Source organism: Rhamphochromis longiceps, linkage group LG7 (assembly GCF_057381845.1).
Source record: "Rhamphochromis longiceps isolate RC_006_pf linkage group LG7, R_longiceps_female_GT1.1, whole genome shotgun sequence".
In the NCBI taxonomy this organism is placed as follows: Eukaryota; Metazoa; Chordata; class Actinopteri; order Cichliformes; family Cichlidae; genus Rhamphochromis; species Rhamphochromis longiceps.
The window spans coordinates 26,211,218-26,234,352 of record NC_140563.1 but is presented as its reverse complement, the minus strand read 5'-3'; the positions used below and the strand labels follow the sequence as shown (position 1 = coordinate 26,234,352).

General features: G+C 40.5%; 1 protein-coding gene across 3 annotated transcripts in view; it reads right to left on the bottom strand.

The window, feature by feature from the left end:
• The window catches only part of LOC146665411 (NT-3 growth factor receptor-like), a 110,197-nt gene that overhangs the window by 43,346 nt on the left and 43,716 nt on the right, over nucleotides 1–23,135 (bottom strand). For all 3 annotated transcript variants that reach the window (XM_085413086.1, XM_085413087.1, XM_085413088.1), the window contains exons 4-6: nucleotides 14,417–14,488; nucleotides 5,809–5,963; nucleotides 481–623 (exon numbers count right to left, since the gene is read on the bottom strand). In XM_085413086.1, coding sequence (XP_085269212.1) covers nucleotides 481–623; nucleotides 5,809–5,963; nucleotides 14,417–14,488 — 370 coding nt within the window. The remainder of the gene's footprint in view (nucleotides 1–480; nucleotides 624–5,808; nucleotides 5,964–14,416; nucleotides 14,489–23,135) is intronic.

Here is a 23,135-nt window from a genome sequence, read left to right as displayed (position 1 = left end):
CATTAAAAAAGGAGGGGTTTTTTGGTATATGATCAGTTTTTATGTCCTATCCCAGGACAAGATCAGAATGCGATTAAACTTGTGAGTAAGCTTATTTTAATTTTGAGGTCAGCCTGTTGACTCAAATATTAAATTAAAAGTAGTCTTGAGGCAGTTATTTCAAGCTTCTACGTGATTGTTAAAATCAACTCCCATAAAAAACAGGCAAGTGATTGAGCTACAACAATTAGTTGTTGCAGCTTTGTTAATTAACCCCTTCATATCAGTAGCTAAAGCTAACTTTTAAAATAAATCCAAAGAGTACAGTGGTCTCTTTCTAGTAATAATTATGTCAATAAATGATACCAAGAAGACATAGAAAAGCTATTTATGAAGGAACGTCCTGCTGCCATTTGGTATCAATTTACGGAATGCCGTCATTTCAAGCCTAGGATTAGTCCGTTCTCTGTGAAGTTGTGAATTTGTGCATGCCCTCCCTACCTCTTGTGCATTGATGGAGTGCAAGCCAGTGACAGGCCAATCCACTTCAGGTAATGGTGAACCAGAGCCATTACAGATTGCCGTTACTTGATCACCTTCGACAACTGTGAGGTTGCTGTGGCTGACGCTGATATCTGGTAGGTCTGAGAAGGGAATACAGAGAAGGAGAAAGAGAAAAATATGTTATCCTATGTTCCTCCTTCTTAAAGTATGTATTCACCAAAGTCGTTTCCATCCTTTTCACAAAACCCACCATCATCTGAACAATCTCTCCGTAACACCATACCTACCTAATACCTCCTCATCACCTCTGTTCCCTTCAGCTACAGGTCTATTAAAGTCTGCTCTAATCACTGCTCTCTCCACCCTGAGTATGCTCTACCACTGAGATTCAAACTGAAACTGATCTGATACCACCCCAAAGAGATTTTTTTTTTTAAATGTTTGAAAATGGCTAAAATTTCCAACTGTGTTAGGTTTCAAGTTCACCAAGTTGTCACTGTGGATGTCCAGGTACTTGCCCCACCATATCAGCTCCTCCTGACATGTGCATGCAAATAGAGTAAGACCATATTTCCGATTTTTTGACTTCTTTAGACTGACCTCCAGTACATTTTAGAATTTTTTGTCATTTTAAGTCTTTAAATAGATTAGCACGCTCTCACCTTTCCAAAATTTTAACAATGCACGTCTAATAGAACTTTAGGGTCAGCTGATCAGATTCTTCTGGTTTTCCAAAAGCAGACTAAAGCATAGAAAAGATCAGGCCATTGCTGTAGCTGCACCTAAAATTTGCAACAGTCTGCTTCTTTAAATTAGGAACTCACCAACACTTAATACCTTTAAACACTTGAAGACCTATCTTTACACCCATATCTTTACGCCCTTGTGTTTAAATGTGACACTATGTTTTTTTTCTTGTCTGTCTTAAGTTTTTTTCTGCATTTTCCTGCTCTGTTTTATTCCTTTTATTTATACAACACTTTTGTTAACCCTTTTTGTTTTTAAATTTTGATTATAAATAAATTGACCTAGCTCAGTGTGGACCAGGGCATCACTAAGATCCAGGACAGATGGAACCTGGTGGGATTGGATGGACTGAAACATAATGTCCCAAAGGGGTTCTATTGGATTTATGTCAGGCAAGCGTGGGCCCAGTCAATGGTATCAATTCCTTCATCCTTGAGCAATTTCCAGCATATTCTCATCTCACACCTAATGGCAGTGAGGATGCCGTTGCCAAGCATGTAGAGGTCTGTGTGTCCCTCCTATTCCTACCATCACTGACCCACCATCAAACCAGTCATGCTGAACAACATTACCGTCAGCATAATGCTCTCCACAGCTTCTCCAGACCCTTTCACATCTGTCACATGTGCTCAGGGTTCAACTGCTCTCATCTGCACACAATGCCAGAGGTGAAGCTGCCAATTCTGGTACTGGGCGACTGTGGCTCAGGGGGTTGGGAATTGCATCTGTAACCGGAAGGTCGCCGGTTCGATCCCTGGGCTCTCTGTCCTGGTCGTTTTGTCCTTGGGCAAGACACTTTACCCTACTTGCCTACTGATGTTGGCCAGAGGGGCCGATGGCGCGATATGGCAGCCTCGCTTCTGTCAGTCTGCCCCAGGGCAGCTGTGGCTACAACTGTAGCTGCCTCCACCAGTGTATGAATGTGAGAGTGAATGAATAGTGGTATTGTAAAGCGCTTTGGGTTCCTTGAAAAGCGCTATATAAATCCAATCCATTATTATTATTATTATTATTATTACTCAATGGCAAACGCTCATTGGGCTTCATGGTGCCAGGCAGTCAGGACAGGGCCCACTAGGGGATGTTGGGCCCTGAGGCCACCCTCCTAATTCTGTTTCTGATAGTTTGGTCAAAGATATTCACATCAGTTGCTTGATGGAGGTAATTTTGTAGCTCTGGCAGTGCTCATCCTGTTCCTCCTTGCACAAAGCAGCAGGTATTGGTCCTACTGATTGGTTAAGGGCCTTCTACGTCCTTGTCCAGCTCTCCTAGGGTCCTAGCATTTCCTTTGCCTCACCCTTTGGTCATGCTGCATTCTCCTCAGTTCTTCTCTGTGCCCGAACCTGAAGATGTTGGATTTAACCCTTTAATTAAGTAGTTCCTTTTGGTCACTAGCAATGCAAGGCTTATTGTTCATTTTGTTAGTCTGTGATGCAGCAAGGGAAACTGTTAATGTCTCCTCCATGCAGATTATAAAGTACTTTCCAGGCTCCAGACTCAAAGCAGACCTGCAGTGTCTTCACAGCCTCATGAACAACTCTTGTAGATACAATGTGTTGTTAAGCAAGAGGAACATACCTTGGTGTCAGCAGGACTACATTGTGGTCAGATGGTCAGAAGAGGGATTGCAGTGACAACAATAAAAACCCCAGAATTCAGGGCTGGCAGGCATTTTACCGAGGAAAGAGTGATGTTACATGCTGCATCTTCATCAGCTGATGGTTCAATGTAAACAACACCAACAATAACCGATAAGAAGTACTATGAATGCAGTCTAACACCATCCAGATCAATATCTGGCCCACATAGTAACATGTCCAGGATTGTACCATTTTTCAGTCACTAATGCTGTCATCTGGGATGTGTGAGTTCAGCCATGTTTAGATGATGCACAACATACTAAACTCACAGTAGTCCCTCTGTGTCATAATCAGCCCTCTTTAATCTATCCTATGCTCAAGGAACTCACATTCCCCATGATGTTAGCTGGAATGGACAGGTTACATCTCTTATTTTCGAATCACTTAGCTTTACCCATGCAAGCCCATTGTCTCCTCCGGAAGAGACAGATTATTCTCCTTAGAATACCAGGTCTTGCTCACCAGTGTTAAAAAAAAACCTAAATTAAAGAAAAAAAGCCCAATGAGAAAAAAAATGTGTTTAAGTAGCAAAGTCATAAACACAAGGGCTACTGCAACAGCTTGCATCTCAACACAGCACCATGGTAATATGAATACAGAGAGACAGAACAAAGAAGAACAAAGAGATACACATTCTTAGACGATTGTGTTTTGCTTGATTACTTTAGTAAGAGTGTGCCTGTGTGTGTACAAAGGGGGGGAAAGAACAGCTATCTGCTGGAGCTGCAGGTCCAGTCAGTGGCAGGTGCCTTCTTCTTTGATCTTTGAACCAACAGGTAACTGATAACTGAACATATAAGAATAATTTAACCAACTAGCATTTCTAGTATACAGTATATGGTGTATGTTTGTGTGTGTGTAAAAAAACATTTCTGCCAACATTTCTATTATTATTATTACTATTATTATTATTATTATTATTATCTTTTAATAACAATAAAAACAACAACAATAATCATCATCATCATCATCCTCAAGCTAGTGACTTTTATCCATTTTTGTTTAAAGGTGCTGTGTTCAGTTTTTCTCTCTGCTGATTTTATGAGGTTGACAGGGATACCTCAGTAGCATCGACAGACTTAAGCTGTGCAAACACTGTGCGATTTTTTCAGTCGCGTTATTCAGCTCCTGCTCAAACTGTATGATTGACTTGCAGGGGTTAGAAGTTCGTAGGTCACGATGCAGAGTCTCACACTATAAAGCCCGAGGCTCTGATGCGACCTGAGTGCTCACACTGTGCGTCCATAACATGAAGGTTATAGCAGAAAATCTGTCGCTCGCTCTCCCTCTCTCTTCCTCTCTGTCTTTCACTCACACAGACACGCACACCACCACCATCAACCTTGCTAAATTGCTAATAAAAAACTATGAACAGGCAGCTGTGATTGAGCAGCAATGTCCATCCAATTATTTTCACGGTTGTTGTAGTCGTGATAATTTTGTGAGGCCGACAAGATTTCAAACAGGTTTGATTTTCTTATGACCAAACGATTGATGATCGGGAGCTGGACGTGAGGTGTTAATCGCTTCTCGTTACCCATGTATACTACATGATGCACGACACACGATGAAGTCGGTCGCACGCTCAAAATGGGCCAAAAATCACACAGCGTATGCCCAGCATTACTGAAAGAAAGACAAATGCTCTGACCATCATTTTACTGGCTGCATCTTGATGGATGCTCAATCATCCAGGTAAGTAAATCTCCAATAGCTGATTCTGTTCATATCACATCAAATTCACCAGGGAGGATATGAAAAGTGGCAGGTTAGCCTTCTTAGACTGTGAGATTTCCATCAGCAATGGGGGACATCTAAAAGCTGATGTGTACCGTAAACCTACGCATACGGATCTGTATTTAAGGTTTGACTCTCATCATCCACTGGAGCATAAACTGGGTGTCATCAGGACGCTACAACACAGAGCGAACACCATCACCACAGACACAGCGGCCAGGGAAGCAGAAGAACAGCACCTCAAGAAGGCCCTGAGTAAATGTGGTTATTCCAGCTGGACTTTTGTCAAAGCTGGGAAGGCGCCAAAAGCAAGCTCCAGCCGATCCAGGAGAAAAGGACAACCACTGCTTAAGCGAAAACCTGTAGTGATTCCGTACGTGTCAGAGCAGTTGAGACACATTTTTTCTAAACACCAGGTCTCTGTGGCTTTTAAACACCAATACACGCTGCGCCAAAAATGGGTCCACCCCAAGGATCGGGTCCCCCGACACAAACAGAGTAACATAGTGTACGCTGTTAAATGCCAGGAGGATTGTCAGGATTTATACATCGGGGAAACAAAACAACCTCTGGCAAAGTGGATGGCACAACACAGAAGAGCCACCTCGTCAGGCCAGGACTCTGCAGTCTATTCACACCTACAGGCCCGTGGACACTCTTTCAATGATGAGGATGTACACATCTTGGACAGGGAGGAACGCTGGTTTGAGTGCGGAGTCAAGGAGGCCATTTACATGAAAAGGGAAAGACCATCTCTGAATCGAGGAGAGCGCCTAAGGGTACATCTTTCGCCATCTTACAATGCTGTGATTGCAGCCATTCCCCAACTCTTGGTGAATGGTACTCATACCCATTGATCAATGGTCTTTGATCAGTGGGTTTTAGTCAGTGGTTGTTGATCAACGGTCATGAGAATTTGCATAATTAAGATTAAGGAACTGACCTCCCAGCCCATTGTTCCTTCAGTGGGCTGGTTTCAGTCATTGTGCAAATGTACTGTTTATAAGATGAAACCTGCAGTCAGCTGGGACTGAAGAAGTCACTTGGATGAGTGACGAAACATTTCTCCTACAAAACGCTACATCCAGATGAACAGAATCAACTACTGGAGATTTACTGGCTGCAATTAAATGGAATCAGCAGTCAGAATACCATGGTTAATGTGTATATTTAGAGTATAAATATAACCACACAAGCTTACCACAACTGCTGATGTTCATATCTTGAAGCAATATTCTCCTGTAGCTGTCAGCACAGTATAACTGCTGGCTGCTAAGACCTGCCTCTCCTCTCTGTTGCCATAGCTGCAGCCAGCGAATCTCACAGCCACAGGTGAACACCACATCCTCCAAATGCCTGAAAAGAGAAGAGCACTGACAGAATTAGCAATGCTCTAAATCTCATACTCACCTTTAGACTCACTGCCAGCGGAACAAGAACGTTTGTCATTTTCAAAACTTTTTAAGAAGGTTCTGATTAGATGTTAGTTCTATAGAACTAGCATCTAATCAAGAAGTGCAATGTTCCATGAGGTGACTTGCTCCCCAGCGGGCCTAAGCCGAACACACTCCAGTTTGGAAGTCCTGGAATCCATGGCAACAAAGACTGGTGTAACAGTGAACATTAATGGGTCTATTTGGGTCTATTTCCTTTGAACTGTGCATTTTCAGGCTGGTGAAATGAATCAGCCAAGTAATTATATTAAAATAAATGAGTCAGCTTGTATTTAAGATATTTTTAGAAACTTCTGGCATAAATTTAGAGAAAGACAACCATACTGGAATCTTACCAACATCAGCACAAATCAGCTAGCTGGTATATAATGATGTGCTACGTGATCGCTAGCGACACAGCTATGTTAGCACAACTTTTTTCTACTCGATGAAAGTTAATGTGAAGTAGGGCTGCACGATTTTGCATAAAATGAGAATCACGATTTTTTGGCTTAGAATTGAGATCACGATTCTCTCACGATTTTCTTTTCCAGTATAAATATTTATTGCACTTATTAACTGCACATCAACTTCGTAACAGTTGAGACTGAACATAAAAACAATAAATAAACATAAAAACAACAAATGTCTCACGTTTTGTTGTTGCCGCAAAATGTTGTACTGCTTGAAATTCCAGCTCTTTATCCTCTCCAGGATACTTGAGGGTGCATGGGAGTTTGCCCAACCAGTCTACATGTGTTTTGTGGACTTGGAGAAGGCATTCGACCGTGTCCCTAGGGGTGTCCTGTGGGAGGTGTTGCGGGAGTATGGGGTGTCTGGCCCATTGCTACGGGCCATTCGATCCCTATACAACCGTTGCAAGAGCTTGGTCCGCATTGCCGGCAATAAGTCGGACTCGTTCCCGGTGGGTGATGGGCTCCGCCAGGGCTGCCCTTTGTCTCCGGTTCTGTTCATAATTTTTATGGACAGGATTTCTAGGCGCAGCCAAGTGGCGGACGGCTTTCGCTTTGGTGGCCTCAGAATCTCATCTCTGATTTTTGCAGATGATGTGGTTCTGTTGGCTTCATCGGGTGAGGGCCTCCAGCTCGCACTGGAGCGGTTCGCAGCCGAGTGTGAAGCAGCGGGAATGAGGATCAGCACCTCCAAATCTGAGGCCATGGTTCTCAGCCGGAAAAGGGTGGAGTGCCCACTCCGGGTCGGGGATGAGTTCCTGCCCCAAGTGGAGGAGTTCAAGTATCTCGGGGTCTTGTTCGCGAGTAATGCGAGAAGGGAGCCGGAGATCGACAGACGGATTGGGGCTGCAGCTGCAGTAATGCAGACGCTGCACCGGTCCGTCGTGGTGAAGAGGGAGCTGAGTGTAAAAGCGAAGCTCTCAATTTACCGGTCGATCTACGTCCCTACCCTCACCTATGGCCACGAGCTGTGGGTAGTGACCGAAAGAACGAGATCGCGGATACAAGCGGCAGAAATGAGCTTCCTCCGAAGGGTGGCTGGCCTCTCCCTTAGAGATAGGGTGAGAAGTTCGGCCATCCGGGAGGGGCTCAGAGTAGAGCAGCTGCTGCTCCACATCGAAAGGAGCCAGCTGAGGTGGTTTGGGCATCTGACAAGGATGCCCCCTGGGCGCCTCCTGGGTGAGGTGTTCCAGGCATGTCCCACCGGAAGGAGGCCCCGGGGCAGACCCAGGACACGCTGGAGAGATTATATCTCTCGGCTGGCCTGGGAACGCCTTGGTATTCCCCCGGATAAGCTGGAGGAGGTGGCTGGGGAGAGGGAGGTCTGGGCCTCTTTGCTTAGGCTGCTGCCCCCGTGACCCGGCCCCGGATAAAGCGGATGAAGATGGATGGATGGATGAATCAATGGTACGGAAGTGGAGGAAGCAAGAAGAATGAGTTGAGTAAAGTTTGACTTATCTGATTGTTTTGTTTTGCTTAATGCGCCTTATAATCCTGTGTGCCTTATGGTCCGAAAAATACGGTATTTAAAAACTTTTTGTTACCCAATCTTTCCTCCATTCATTGGCATAGGACACAGGTGTCGAACTCCAGGCCTTGAGGGCCGGTGTCCTTCAGGTTTTAGATGTGTTCTTGATCCTACACAGCCGATTTAAATGGCTACATTGCCTCCTCAACATATCTTAAAGTTCTTGAGAGGCCTGGTAATGAACTCGTCATTTGATTCAGGTGTGTTGACCCAGGGGGATATCTAAAACCTGCAGGACACCGGCCCTCGAGGTCTGGAGTTCGACACCCCTGGCATAGGATACATTTTCATTGCTCTACAGATGATACCCAACTTTATTAGAAACCAGATACTTACTCTGGATGGCATTACCTTGGCCCAGTAACACTGTGAGGAATCTTGGAATACTTTTTGACCAGGATATGTCCTTCAATGCACATATTAAAGAAATTTGTAGGACTACTTTCTTCTATTTGCGTAATATCTCTAAAATTAGAAATATCATGTTTCAAAAGGATGCTGAAAAACTAGAATTAGAATTAGAATTCAACTTTATTGTCATTGCACATGTCACAGGTACAAGGCAACGAAATGCAGTTTGCATTCATCCAGAAGTGCTTTAGCCATGATATAGATATATTACAGTATATATTAGCAATAATATAGATATGTGAGTATATTACAGAAATGGGTCTATTATGGTATGTTATAATGTACACGGTATGAAGTATGTTATGAATATGCTATAACTATAAGTATGTACAGGCTGTATTGAGTACAAGCTATGTACCGGCTATAAACAGGATATAAATATGAAAAACTATACAGAAATATGAGCTATACAGCTATACAGAAATGTGAACTATGCAAGTTATAAACAGTTGTAGATTTAAAATTTATCGTATGTACAGAATGATTATTTACACAGAATTATACAGTAGTGCAGTTAAGATAAGTGAGATATGTGGATAATGTCTACAGAGGCTATATAAAGTGCAAGTGGTTGTGAGTGGTGGTTCAGTCCATGTTATTATTGTGTGTATGAGGGTACAGTTGTCCATTGTGTGTGTAGGTGGTTGTGGGTGTGTGTATGTCCAGTCCATGTGATAACATGGGTCAGATGTCAGGAGGCAGAGTTCAGGAGTCTGACAGCTGTGGGGAAAACTAGTTCATGCATTTATTACTTCTAGGCTGGGCTACTGTAATTCATTATTATCAGGTTTTTCTTGAAGCTCCTTCACTTGAAATCACTTGAAAAATTTGTATTCAAAATGCTTGGAAATATTTTGCCCTTCAGTTTTCAGGCTCTTCTTTTGTGGATCCAGCTCCCAGTTTAGACGTGGGAGGGAGACACATTCTCAACTTTTAAGATTAGGTTTAAATCGTTCCTTTTTCCTAAACCATATAGTTAGGGCTGGATCAGGTGACTCTGAATCCTCCCAGGCTTCTTGGGGTTTCTCATAATGCACTGGGCGCTTCTTCTTTACTTGCCTCTTTCTACTCTTAGTTATTATTAATTTCTGTCTTTTGCATCAGATGTCTGCACCTTCTGCCAGAGGTTTTTTTTTCATCTGACAGGGAATTTTTTCCTTCCCACTTTTGCCAAGTGCTTGATTGTTTTGGTTTTCTATTATTGTAGGGTTTTTATCTTAAAAAGCACCTTCAGGCAACTGTTGTTGTGGTTTTGCGCTATATAAAATTGAATTAAATGTGCTATTAAATAATAAATACACGGCTGCATTTTTTACAAGCACTACAAAACAGATGGGGAGATGTGTCCGGTTTGATGCTCAAAAGCTACTTATTTGGTGCCAGTTCTTTACAAAATGGTATATTTATATCAATAATTGTGCATCATTGTCAAATCTTTTGATCACTAGTTATCATTATTGTCTGAAAACATTTCTATATTACACTTAAAAGAAATGGAGAATGTTAAAAAGGAAACTATCAATACATTATTTGTTTATGGGAATAAACATTTAATACATTTGTATTAACCTCTGCTTTAAACCAACATCACCAATGATGATCCTCTACACTAGAGCAGGGCGATATGGCCAAAAATATTTATCACGATATATATATATGAAAATTTGCGATAACGATATAACTGACGATATAATTGATGCGAGACAAAATACAACTCCACAACATTACTAGCGCAAAAAGACAACCTTCCATTTATTTTCACTTAAACAAGAAGCTGTTTTTTATGTACATTAAAGCTTTATAAAAACGTAACAGTGCAAATGCAAATTCCTTGCTGAAAGTTTAACCAAAAGGCATTTCCAGTAGAAATGGGCTGACATATCCTGAGCATAACCATGTATAATATCCACTGAAGTTAAAAAGAGGTGCTTTGCAACATTAAACTGCAGTGTGCAGTACGTATTTTTCGGACCATAAGGTGCGCGGGATTATAAGGCACATTAATCGAAACAAAGCAGTCAGATAAATCAAACTTTATTAAACTCATTCTTCTTGCTTCCTCCATTTCTGTACCATTGATTCATTAATGTTGAATTCTCTGGCAGCGGCTCTATTCCCATGTTGTTGCAGTATATTAATGACTAACCTCGTATTGTGGATGGATTATCTCAGTTGTTCTCCTGACTGAAGTTTGGTCCGTTTACAGCATCCTGCCATGCGATTGCATTTGTCTCTAACCATGAGGAGCCTTCATGTTAACTTTTATAAGTGGAAAAGTGTTAGTGTTCGTCCTCCAGCTTCACTGTGTATGTTATACTAACATAGCTGTGTCGCTAGCGATCACGTAGCACATCATTGTATACCAGCTTGCCCAACTTCAGTAACCCTACAAACGTCACTGCTGTTTAGTTTCCTGTCTTCATTTATGTTGGAAGTGATAGCAGAGCTGTACGTTTGAATTTTTTCAGAAATCTCTCAGTCAGAACATGCAATATCATGCTTAGGTAACTAGCGAAACTAGCGAGCTAACGTCCGCTAGCTTCCTGCTAACTTCTAACTCTGTTAAATGTAATAAATTTTGTTTTCATGGATGCCTGGAAGTTAAACTTCATAGATACACCTGGTAAAGCAGCAATTCTGATCGTTTTATTAAAGATGAAAGAATTTAGACAGTTTTTAAACTCTCAGTGATGCTGCAGTGTTCTTTTGACCTGAACGATACGGAGTTTAGGACCCAGATTACTCCCAGATTTAAGAGCATCTTAGTCCGACAAATACGACAATAACGACGGCCGCTTGCATGTTCTGCAAAAAAATGTGCTTTGTTGTGTATCTGACGGACAAACACCAAACCAGTTCCACATCACTGAAGTTGCACCGTTTTTACAAACCAAATCTGGTTCATCTGTTTCACTCAACAATCGGCCATGTGCATATGAAAACAAAGGCTCTGCGCATGCTCGTTTTACTCATATTCTATCGCGATATTTCATTTTCCTATCGTTGCCTAACATTATACCGGTATTACCGTGAACGGTATAATATGGCCCAGCCCTACTCTACACCATATTTGGGTCAGTTTCTTTTTTAAAATCTTTTGGGTTTTTTCAACATTGGGTTGTGCAGCATGACCTTATCCCCCAGAGTGAGAATGTCAGTGTTCTCTTCTAATGTCATGTTCTAAGGTGTCTGAGGGAGAACCTTCAGAGGAAATGATGTATGGCATCATCTCATGCCTATCTCAGAGCACACTGTAAAAAACACTGTACAAAAACTATTTTTTGTTCATCGCTTACCAAATTTGCCATGCTGAAACTTTATAGATAAGAATACAGATAAGAGAGAAGCAAATAGGGAGAGATAATATATTGGGTTATTCTCACAAAGCCTCAAACATAAGATTGGCCAAATCAGCAAAAGCTTGTAATCTGTTCTTTAAACTTTTTGATCTTCTATATTCCTATTATTATAATGTAATATTTATTTTACTGGATGCAGTCTTGCACCATCTAGAGATTTTTCTTTAGATGCACTTGTGGTATCAATTTGAAGCTCCTACATTGCATTCTCCAGTTATCATATTCAGAATTTAGGTGTCTACGCCACTGATGGGGTGATGACACCATCGGTCTTTTATGACGGAGGGGTAAAAAGTTGGCACTATTGAAAATACTGCTTGCCATGGCTATCTGTGGTAAGCAGACAAAATGCATGATATGTATCAATTCTCTCCTAAACAAATAAACCTTCTGAAAATATTGCAGACAAGTTCTGGATACACTACTATAAACTTAAACGCAAAAAGAAAAACACAAAAAAACTTCAAAAACTGAAAATGATTTGGATAATAAAATGAGAGAGTCAAAAATCAAAAGGAGGATCAACCACTGAGAAGAGTGAAAATGTAATAAAACATGGCCTTTGTATCATCTGCAAACTTAAAGTCTAAGTTGCTGGTGTCTCAGGATCAGACAAAGGCTACGTTCACACTGCAGGCAAAAGCGCAACAAATCCGCCATTTTTGATCCTATGCGACCCATTTCCGGTCATGGTATGACAGTTTGAACAGCACAAATCCAATATTTTCAAATCCGACCTGGGTCACTTTCGTATGTGGTACTGAATCCGATACATATCTGATGTTTTAGAAAGCAACTGCTGTTTGAATGGTCATGTCGCATTAAATCCGTCCTTTATGTTACTGACACAAGACAGAAGCCAATTATCAGCGCCGGAGAAGACAAATGAGAAAGCATGGCGGCGGAAACTGGAGACGGAGCAAGTCAATGGACAGAAACTGAGGTTTTGGACTTGATTAACATATGGGGGGAAAAAAAAAACATATGGGGAGACAATTCTATTCAAGCTAAATGACTCCGTGTCCATATAAACCTCTGAGGTAGCAGCCACTGCTCCAAACAAGGCTATTGTTAAAGCACGGACTTTTTTCTCAGTGTCCTTCTTTCTCTAATTAATTTGTCAAAATTCTGTCGGTTACAACACCTACTAGCTCTGTAGCCACCATTTTTACTTCTGTAAACAGAGCGGGTTGTGTGTGACGTCTTCTTTTCCTCATGTGGGCCGCTTTGAGGGCCGTGAACCGTTCACACTAGCGCGCGTTTGCTGTCACATTTTATTTGTAGTGTGAACAACCAGACAAAAAAAAAATCGGATTTGATCAAAAAACCGAAATAGACCTTTTAGTGGGTCTTGGATGAGTTTTGAACCACTAATTTGTATTCTTTCTGCAGAATGCTGGTTTTACTGAAGTGAACTCCCTGCATCTTTGTATACACAGTAAATTATAGTGCATTGTTAGTATATCACCCTGTGATTGGGACATCACAACAATTTGCCTCATTAAGTAAATCTGACTATCATATAAAACTTAAATTCCTCTTATTTTCCTTTATTAATCTGCCGTGTAACTCATTTCCTTCTCTATGTTCAGCATTTCTATGACTGCAGAAAAATTTCCTCCATCCATCAGTTATCCCAGCTAACCTGAAGTAAAAATTATGGTTATCCTAAAGACTGCAATACAACAAAGTACATTACTAATGAAAACTGATTATACAGAAACTTAAGCACATTTTTATCAGTTAATATAGATCATAATCTCGAGGTTATATAGCATTCTGTCCTTCATCCAGCAACTACTCAAGAAGTAGTTTTTATTCCAGCATTACAATGTTCAGAGTTCAGCGGGTCATTTAACAAAAAACAAACAAACACAAAGAAAACCTCTAAATTTATCACCAGGTTATGGCATGAAATGGAAAATGCAGCTATAACGAACATGATCGACTCCACTTTGTTTATTATGCTGATGGTTTTAATGAATGTTTGGATAGCCAGTTAAAAGGAAGAATTCTTACTTTGAGTTATCGATTATGTCACTAGTTAGCGAACAAACTAATGTAAGTCTATTAGCCACAACCAACCAACCGCATGACGTCATGTTGTGGCGTTGTACTGACAGAAGATGGCGCTATGCATGTTTTTCAAACTTTAACTTCGGGCACTGATTTCTTAAATCCAGCGTCACAGACACTGTTCATTTTTGAGAGCAGAGCTTAAGGGTGTATATTAGCCTGTATGTGTGGAGCATTTCATGTTCCCTTTAAGGTTGGTAGTTCGATCTCTAGCTGCTCCAGTCTCCATTCTGCATGCCAAATATCCTTGGGCAATGTTTGAATGCATGAATGTTAGCTAGAAAGCACTTAGGTGTAGATAAAATTGCTTGTATGAATGTTTGTAAATGGGTGAATGAAGTGTGTTGTTTAAAGTGCTTTGAGTCTAGAGTAGAAAAGGTGCCACTGAGGTGCCATTTCAGGACATAACACAATTCACTGATCATATTAACTCGGTTGAAAAAGACATCAACCCATTTCCTTGCAGATGTATTCAGGTCTACTGTGTGTCAGCAGCAATGAACTAAGAAAAAGACATGGGTCTACTTACAGCTCCAAAAGCGGCAGATGTTCAAAGATCTGCCAGGACAACGTGGTCAACATGGGGTTCTTGGACAGGTTTCTAAGAAAGAGAACAAGAAAGTAACAGAGAGTGTCAGAAACCTCACTTCAACGTGACAATAAAAGCTCATGGATGTTAGGTTTTCTACATGATGTTTTGTAATGAGTGCAAAACACGAGGGAAAAGTGAAATTCATAAAAGAGCAGAATTCCACCTCAGGCCCTCCAAGGTTTGGAGGCCTATCTCCACCCACCACCACTTCCCCTGCCGGTGGCGGACTCCCTCAGGTGTCGGTGTGTTGGTGGTTCTTTGTGTCTGGGGGTGGGCGTCCGGGTACACACCGGCTCACTCCTTGGCGGCCGCTTGTCGGGGCCTGGGGCCTGGGGCTCGCTCGGGCCCCTTTGGAGGTGGGGTGCCCCCGGCCTCTCGGCCTGGGGCTCGGTCACTCAGGCACAGCTGGGGGCCGGCGGAGCTCACGGGCGCGTCACTGCAACTCCCCCTGACTTCTGCTCCGCGGCTGCTGGGCGAGCCCTCATCTGGGACTCTCCTCAGCTCTTACTGGAACAGTGGCGCGGCTGCCCCTCTGTTGGTCTTCCATGGTCTCTTGTGTTCTGGGGGCCTCTGGATGTCTGGAGTTTTGATCTCCTCCATACCCACTTCACACCCTGGAGGACGGGGCTGTGGCCCCCCCACACTCCCTAGCAGATCATTACATGGAGAAACCTTTGGAATGCAAGCATGCTGATCCACACAGGTATGCACACATGGGTATTCACAGACGCGGACTAAAGCTTTCTTGGCTACTGCCTCAAAGCACACTGTGCGCTGTCTATCTTGCGTGCTGCACAATATCGTTTATTATTTAGTAAATATTGATATCTATGACTAGCTAGTTTATTGTGATGGTGCTTTGTTTTCTCTATTATTATGTTGCTCTTTGTTGTTTGCTGTCTCCTCTGTTTGTTTGTTTTTGTTTGTTTTTTTTTTTTCTCCATACAGGTGACCCAGGAGTTCTTTTTTTTTTCTCTCTCTCTCTTCCCCCCCCTTCTCACCGTCTCTTCTCCCCTTTGGTTTTCTTTCTTTCTCTCCCCCTCTTTCTCTCATTCATTCCCCCTGTCCTATTTATTAAAAAAACAACAAAAAACAAAAAAAAAAAAACAGAATATAAGATCATGTCTGTAACAGAGCAGGAAAAGTGAGCTTACAGTGCCACCATCTGGACAGACAGGCTCATTTCAGCTCTAACTGTAGCTGAGTGTTGATGTTCAAACTGCAGCATTTCTGTGAGATTCTTTGAATGTTACTTTGTACATTAGGTGAAGCTGTTGCTGCTGTGATGCTCCTCCTCTATAACACTCATAAATCAGCATATTACTGTGATATATACACTGTTTGTACCTGTTCTATTTATTTCCTGTATTTAACTTATTTAAATCTGTTCTGAGGTCAGATAACCGGTGGAAAACAGATGTGACGACAGAGCTCATATAAGATGCTAAAATACAACAGAAACATTCATGCCACTGTTTTACATCTCAGATGAGTAGACTAGGACATAGATGAGTCAGTAAAAATATAAAATACAAATAAAAGGTTCAGTTCTCTTACAAAGAAATGAACTGGAAGTGATTTTCAAAACTGATAAAGAAGTGCTGCCATGTTTCGCAACAATAACTAACGTTACCTGTCATAATGTTTTTAACCAGCTGTTGTTGTTGACTCAGCTGTCTGGAGACACCAAGAAAAAAAAGAAAAAAAAAACAAAAAACAAAAAAAAAACGTGACAATAAAAGCTCATGGATGTTAGGTTTTCTACATGATGTTTTGTAATGAGTGCAAAACACGAGGGAAAAGTGAAATTCATAAAAGAGCAGAATTCCACTTAGGGTGTTTAGTCAGTTTAAATCGACTCTGGTTCATTTTCCCACTTAATGAAAGTTGTTTGAGCAGATGTGAACAGTAATAGTGTTTCTGACCACTGGTATACCACAACTGTACCCTTTCAACAGCTACCAAACGTTAAAGGACCTAGCTTGTATGAGCCTTATGGGATATTTATATAAAGATCCTCCAGCCTCAAACGGTATTACCCTTCAAGGACCTGCAGTTCAGAAAAGCGCCCCTCAGACAGCCAAACCCATCTGTTCTCTGATTCGATAGTTAAATTTGTGATTGACATGACATTGACCAATCAGCTGAAAGGAAGAAAAATCGGGTCAAAATCCATACTTGTAAGTTGAAACCTGAGTGCAGCGTTTCACACGTATTTTTTGGCTATGTCCACACACAAATCTTTTTTACGCACACACAAATTCTTTTTACACATATAAATCCTGATTTACAAGTACAAAATATTTATGACCACAATTTGAGCCCATAGCACTCCCTCACAACTATAGGAATAAGCCCAGGTTTCTCTTCAGTGCTGCAAAGAGGCTGACAAGGAATCAGAGCTCTGTTTAGCCGAGTATTCCTTTAACTTGAAATAGGCAAGGCAAGGCAAGGCAAATTTATTTGTATAGCACAATTCAACAACAAGGTGATTCAAAGTGCTTTACAGAGACATTAGAAACAAAAACAAATAAAAAGCATGATTTAAAATTGATTAAAACAAGCAAACAAACAAACTAACTAAACACACACATTTCACACCTGTTCGCGCGATCTGAACCCTTATCGCAAGGGGAGCTACCAGTCCTTCTGTAGACGAGCTACTTTCTATTTTAAATTCCCTGAATTTAAAGTACTCTCTAGACCCAGTCTAGACCCAGTTGGGGAGCTACCCAGAGCAATAGTGAGGACTTCACAAATTTCTTCATAATTAACCATAAAGAACCAACCATTCCTCAGATACATCATTAGGTACAACCACTTTTAAAATAAAGAACTGCTGATATTTACTTGTATTGTCTTTCCTCAGTGATTTTTCAGTCACTTCAATTACTTCCTCCAAACCATTAACATATCTACTTGACTCCAGATCCTACCATTAATTCATTCTTTAATCTGAAATATGATCAATCTTTATAGAGATCTGTATCACATGCTTTTAAGGTTGCAATAATTACACCACTTTTTTAAAAAGCAAAGGCTTTTTAAATTAACTGATCATCTACAAAAGAGCAGTTTATTCAAAGAGTTACATTCAGCATTTAGAGTTTACCACAGCTGCATGTTCTCCTTAAATTGCTGGCTGCCTTCTTATGGCTTCTTATCTTCTTATGGCTCAGTGTGTGAAGAGGACTCTCCATGTACGTGAACAAACCAAGGATAATTATGGAGTTCCACAGGGTTCTGTGCTAGGACTAGTTCTGTTTACATTATACATGCTTCCCTTACGCAGTATCATTAAAAGTTATAGCATAACATTTTCACTGCTGTGCAGATGACACATAACTTTATCTATCCATGAAGCCAGATAACACACACCAATTAGTTAAACTGCAGGAATGTCTTCTTGAAGACATAAAGACACAGATGACCTCTAATTTTCTGCTTCTGGCTGTCCCTCCCCAACCCTGGTTCTACAGGAGGTTTTTTCTTGTTAAAATGTACTTTTCCTTCCCTCTGTCACCAAAGCACTTGCTCAAAGGGGGTATATGACTTTTGGGGTTCTGTCTGTTTTCTTTGTATTATTGTAGTGTCTTAACCTTCAAATATAAAGTGCCTTGAAGCAACTGTTGTTGTGACTCGCTGCTATATAAATAAAATTGAACTCAGTTGAAAACAAATACTAGTGAGCTTATGGTCAATGTACTAATTGATTACTTGTCCTGACCTCCTTTGATAGAACACAGAACAGGTATTTAAATAATCACCCTGCAGTGGTTTGAATCTCATTTATCTGCTTCCATAAGAAAACTGTGAAAACAGCAACACACACACACACACACACACACACACACACACACACACACACACACACACACACACACACACACACACACACACACACACACACACACATCAGATGTTCTGCAGTATGTTCTTGCTTTCATCTGAACTTTTGTATAGTGATAGGATTAAAGCAGCTGATAGTGCTTTGTCCTTTTCAGCTGAGAAATTAGAGGGTGGAAGAAAACACAGAGAAGGAAAAAAACAGAAAGAGGAACAAAAAAATTTGGAGGAGAGAAAGAAAAATTTATTAGAAAAGCGAAGCTGACGGTTTGAAGAAGAGACTACCACTCACACCACAAGCAGTGATGAAGAATATGTAGCCCACTGAATGCACACTACTGGTCAAAAGTTTTAGAACACCCCAATTGTTCCAGTTTTTAATTGAAATTTAGACAGTTTAAGATTTCATTACACTCTGAAATGAAAGCATAGTACAAATAAGCAATTTGAGTTAAAAAGAGAAATTGTGGAATAAATTTATAGACCAAAATGTATTCTAAACCACCTTTGGCAGATTTAACAGCTGCACACACCCGTGGCATTCTTTCTACAATAGAAATAAATATTCAATATTAACATTAATAAAACTATTAGTAATAACAAATATTATTAAGAAATTTCTTCCCATATCTTTTGCAGAAATTCCCATAATTGTGTGGCACTTGTAGGTTGCTTTGCTTTCACTCTTCTGTCCAGTTCATCCCAAACCAGTTTGATGGGGTTTAAGTCTGGAGACTGTGCTGGTCACTCCATGTTTTCAACTGACTGTCTTGTTCTTTTTTTTCCTAAGGTAGTTCTGGCATAGACTTATGTTTTGGGTCATTATCTTGCTGTAGGATGACCCCTGATCAATTAGGCGCATATCAGAGGGTATTGCATGGCGCTGCAGAATGCTGTGGTAGCTGTTTTGGTTCAGTGATCCTCTCACTCTGTACAAGTCAACGACCCTGGATCCAGCAAAACAGCCCCAGACCGTCACACTTCCTCCTCCATGTTGGACAGTTGATGCCACACACTGTGGAACCATCCTTTCGTCTACTCTACGGCGTACAAAGATCCTGAGTGATGAACCAAAGATTTCAGATTTTGATTCATCAGTCCGTAATACCTTCTTCCAGACTTGAGTAGTCCAATGATGGTGTTTAATGGCCCAGAAAAGCCTCTTTGTCTTATTCTGACATCTTAGCAATGGCTTTCTTGCTGCAACTCATCCTGTCAAACCTGCAGCTCAAAGTCTTCTCTTGACAGTTGACAATGAAACTTGCTCACTACGACCTCTATTAAGCTGTGCTTGAAGCTGTTGTGCTTTGAGCCACCTGTTAACTCTCAAAAACTCACCCTCTGATTCAGTTTCTTTTCCTTTTTATGGTGAAGGAAACTGGAATCACTGACACCTTGACTTTCTTTGCAATTTCTCTGTAGGAAAGACCTGCATTTATAAGTGTTATGATGGTCTGTCTCTCTTTCATTGTTAATTGCCTTTTTCTTGTCATTTTTGTAGCAACACAGAGAACTATTGTTCTGCAGTACAATAATGTTCCATTGATACTAATGAGGGTATGCTGCAACAGTGTGTTCCAACATAAACCCTTATGCAGACAGAGGGGGTGGTAAGTAATCCTGAAAAGTTGGAACACCTGTAGGAATTAGTAGCACCAGCTTTCAAGACTTGATAAACCTTCATAGCTGCAGAACAGCTTTACATTGTTGACCCATTTTGTGTTCGTTGAAAAAAGCTTTTTTGTATAATTCTGAAATGTAGATTATTTTTCAGTTTTAGGTAACCTTAGCTTATTTTTTTCAATCTCTGGCAGTTCACCACTTACATTTGTACCATTTCAAGCTATCCATTGGACAAACCTGCTGTTGAGGACTGCGCTTGAATATTCCCAGTACATTTATCTGACAGCTGTAGCTTTTAGCTAATTCTAATCACCAAAAGAAATATAATTCTCCATCTTCTCCAGAAAAGTTCTAGGTGCAGCAATACTTTTCATTTCAGATTCTGTGAGAGTAAATGAAGTGCACATGACAATTAGCTTTCTTAAATGGGATTCAGTTTTAAGTGTCATCAACTTGTCCATTTCCTGCTACAACAAACCAAAATGCCCACTGCTCACAAACAATAAACTCTGTTTTTCTCTTCTGTGGTCACAAATTCTTTGATTTTGTTCTATTTGTTCCTCTCCTCTTCTTTCAGCTGGTGATGTAAGAGTGTTTATTATTCATAGCTGCTGAGATCCAATACCTCATCAGTATTCCACTCAGGATTGGGAGAGAAAAAGCATGCAAGAAATATAAAATACATATTTTTTTATGTAATTTCTGATGAGTCTTTAATGCTGTTTGACAAACAGCATTAAAGAGTCGAAATGTGATCTTTGGATGTATTTTGCTGTACCCAGTGATTCACAATAGAGGTAAAAATAGAAAATATAGTGATGATAAAAATCCAGGTCTCATTTTATAAAACCCTCCTTATTCCTGTCAGCCTTTCTCTATACAAACCAGTAATCACAGATCTTACTGGCAGCATTTCCTGCTTTAAAATAATTTAGAGCATAAAAATTACATGAAATTAGAAAAAAAAAAGTATTTCACTCACAGTACTGCACACACTACCACAGTGTCATAATCACTACAACTGATCATATAAGACTAATATTCTACCATTCTCAAATTTCTGTTTGTACTAACGACCATTGTGTTGCATGTCATGCACTCTGAGGATGGTGGGACTACAGATTTATCTTCAACCTTCTTAACACACACACACACACACACACACACACACTAATTTATATTGCTCAAGAACATAAGTGTGTGATGGTAAAGTGCAAACTGCATCCAGCTAGCCAAGAACCCAGACTGATATTAAAGCCGAGTGAATGCTGACCTCAGCCCAGCAGTCTGACCCTGACCTTCAACAAATAACAAGGGGTTAAACAGTCTGTCTTTCTAACTGTTCATGTTTCTAAAGTAGAATCGCTGTGGCTGTCAGCTTTGTGTTCATGCGTAAATACTAAGAGAAAGAGTATGTGTCTTCATAGTATAGGGATTTGTGTTGGTATGTGGGACGATAGTCTGTAGGTTTATATTATAAAATGGTAAATATGTTTCAGGTCATTTTACAAAGGAACAAGAAAGTAATGTAATATGTAACAAATTACTTTCTTTGGAGAGTAATAATTACTGTAACGAGTAATGTGCAATAGATTACTTTTTTGAGTAATGACCTTAACACTGATCACAACAAAAATGGGAAATGCCTCCGACATGCACAAACATTTGTCCACACAGCATGCAATTCCTTGGCGAAACCAAACAGCCACTCCTTAAACCATTTGATTTTAGAACTGAAGCAGCCTCTTGGATGAGAGGTGAAACATCTTCACAAAACTTTAAAAAGTCCAGTTGCTTTCTTTCCAAGCTCCTGAGACATAAATAAGGACAGCTGTAATATTAATGTATCTACATGTGATCTACATCTGAATCTGTGATGGGAGTTTATGGGTAGTGGAATCAGTGCAACACTCCCTATACTCATGGATCCATGGATGACTGCATATATTACAGTAATGCATATCTGTAGTGACTGTAGTGAAATCTTATCTGAGTACAATACTAAACACAAGCACTGGTGATTAGTATGTGCTATTTTCAGAAGTGACAGATGTGAAATGACAGGTGTTGTTGCGGTCAGTCATTCACTCTGTCTGTGACACAATACTGAGTGTGTGGTTGTTTCATGTGTCAGTCTAAGTTCTGTCTGTTCTGCTCACCAAACCACTAATTGTGCTTCAGTTTTAATAGAGTTCCCTGCTTGTAAACACTAAAAAAACTTTAAAGGGACACAATGTTTATTTCCATTAATACACTCTGCTACTAGTTTATTAGGTTTTTTTTATCAGTCCAATTCAAAAGTGTCCTGTGTTACTGTGTTAAAGAGACAGTCGATATGTGCAGGGTGCAGCATGGACAGGACAAAGGGTTTGTATGTGCCCAAAAACGGTAAGTGTTTCAGTATCAGTATTATCAATCAAGTTTTTGTGTGTGTGTGTGTGTGTGTGTGTGTGTGTGTGTGTACTTGTTTTCATGACATCTTAGGACAATTTTATGATAACACACTCACAAAATGAGGACGCTCAGAAAAATGAGGACATTTTTGAGGTCCTCATTTTTCTGAGCCTTCTAAAGTGTTCTAGAGGCTCCCAACATGCTCCCAAACCAAAAATCTCGGAAGTCCTGAAACATCACAATTTTATGAAAAAGTGTGTTTAAGTGTGTTTAGCGTTTTTGCTCACTTTCAGTTTCACCGCCTACTGGCCAGTTTTGGAACTTAACACACTTTAAACACACTTTCAGTGACGTCACTCTGCGAGTCCTCATATTGTAGGTGTGTCAGACACAATAACACATTTGACCCAGGTTATACCCTTCTGGGGCTTAGCGGACACATGCGTGGACAGCACCTTTTAGCTCTTATGTCCACAGTCGTATTCAATGTTGAAATGGAGGTGAAATTTATTTGAAACATTCGTGGAATAGTAACAGATGAATTTTGAGGCTTCTGAAAATTGTTCGTTCAAACCTTGCCAATTAAACAATCATTCTAACACACATCAAAATCTTTTCACATTTTTATACATATTAAGGTGAACTCTAAACAAGGGTAACAACAGTTAAATCAGGCAAATCTTGACAAAAATGAAGGTCTTTAGGTTCAGTTATCAGTGCCTGCACAGCTTGGTTTCTTTTGTTGTTGACAAAATGTATCGAAATACAAAGTTTCAACATTTGTCTAATTATA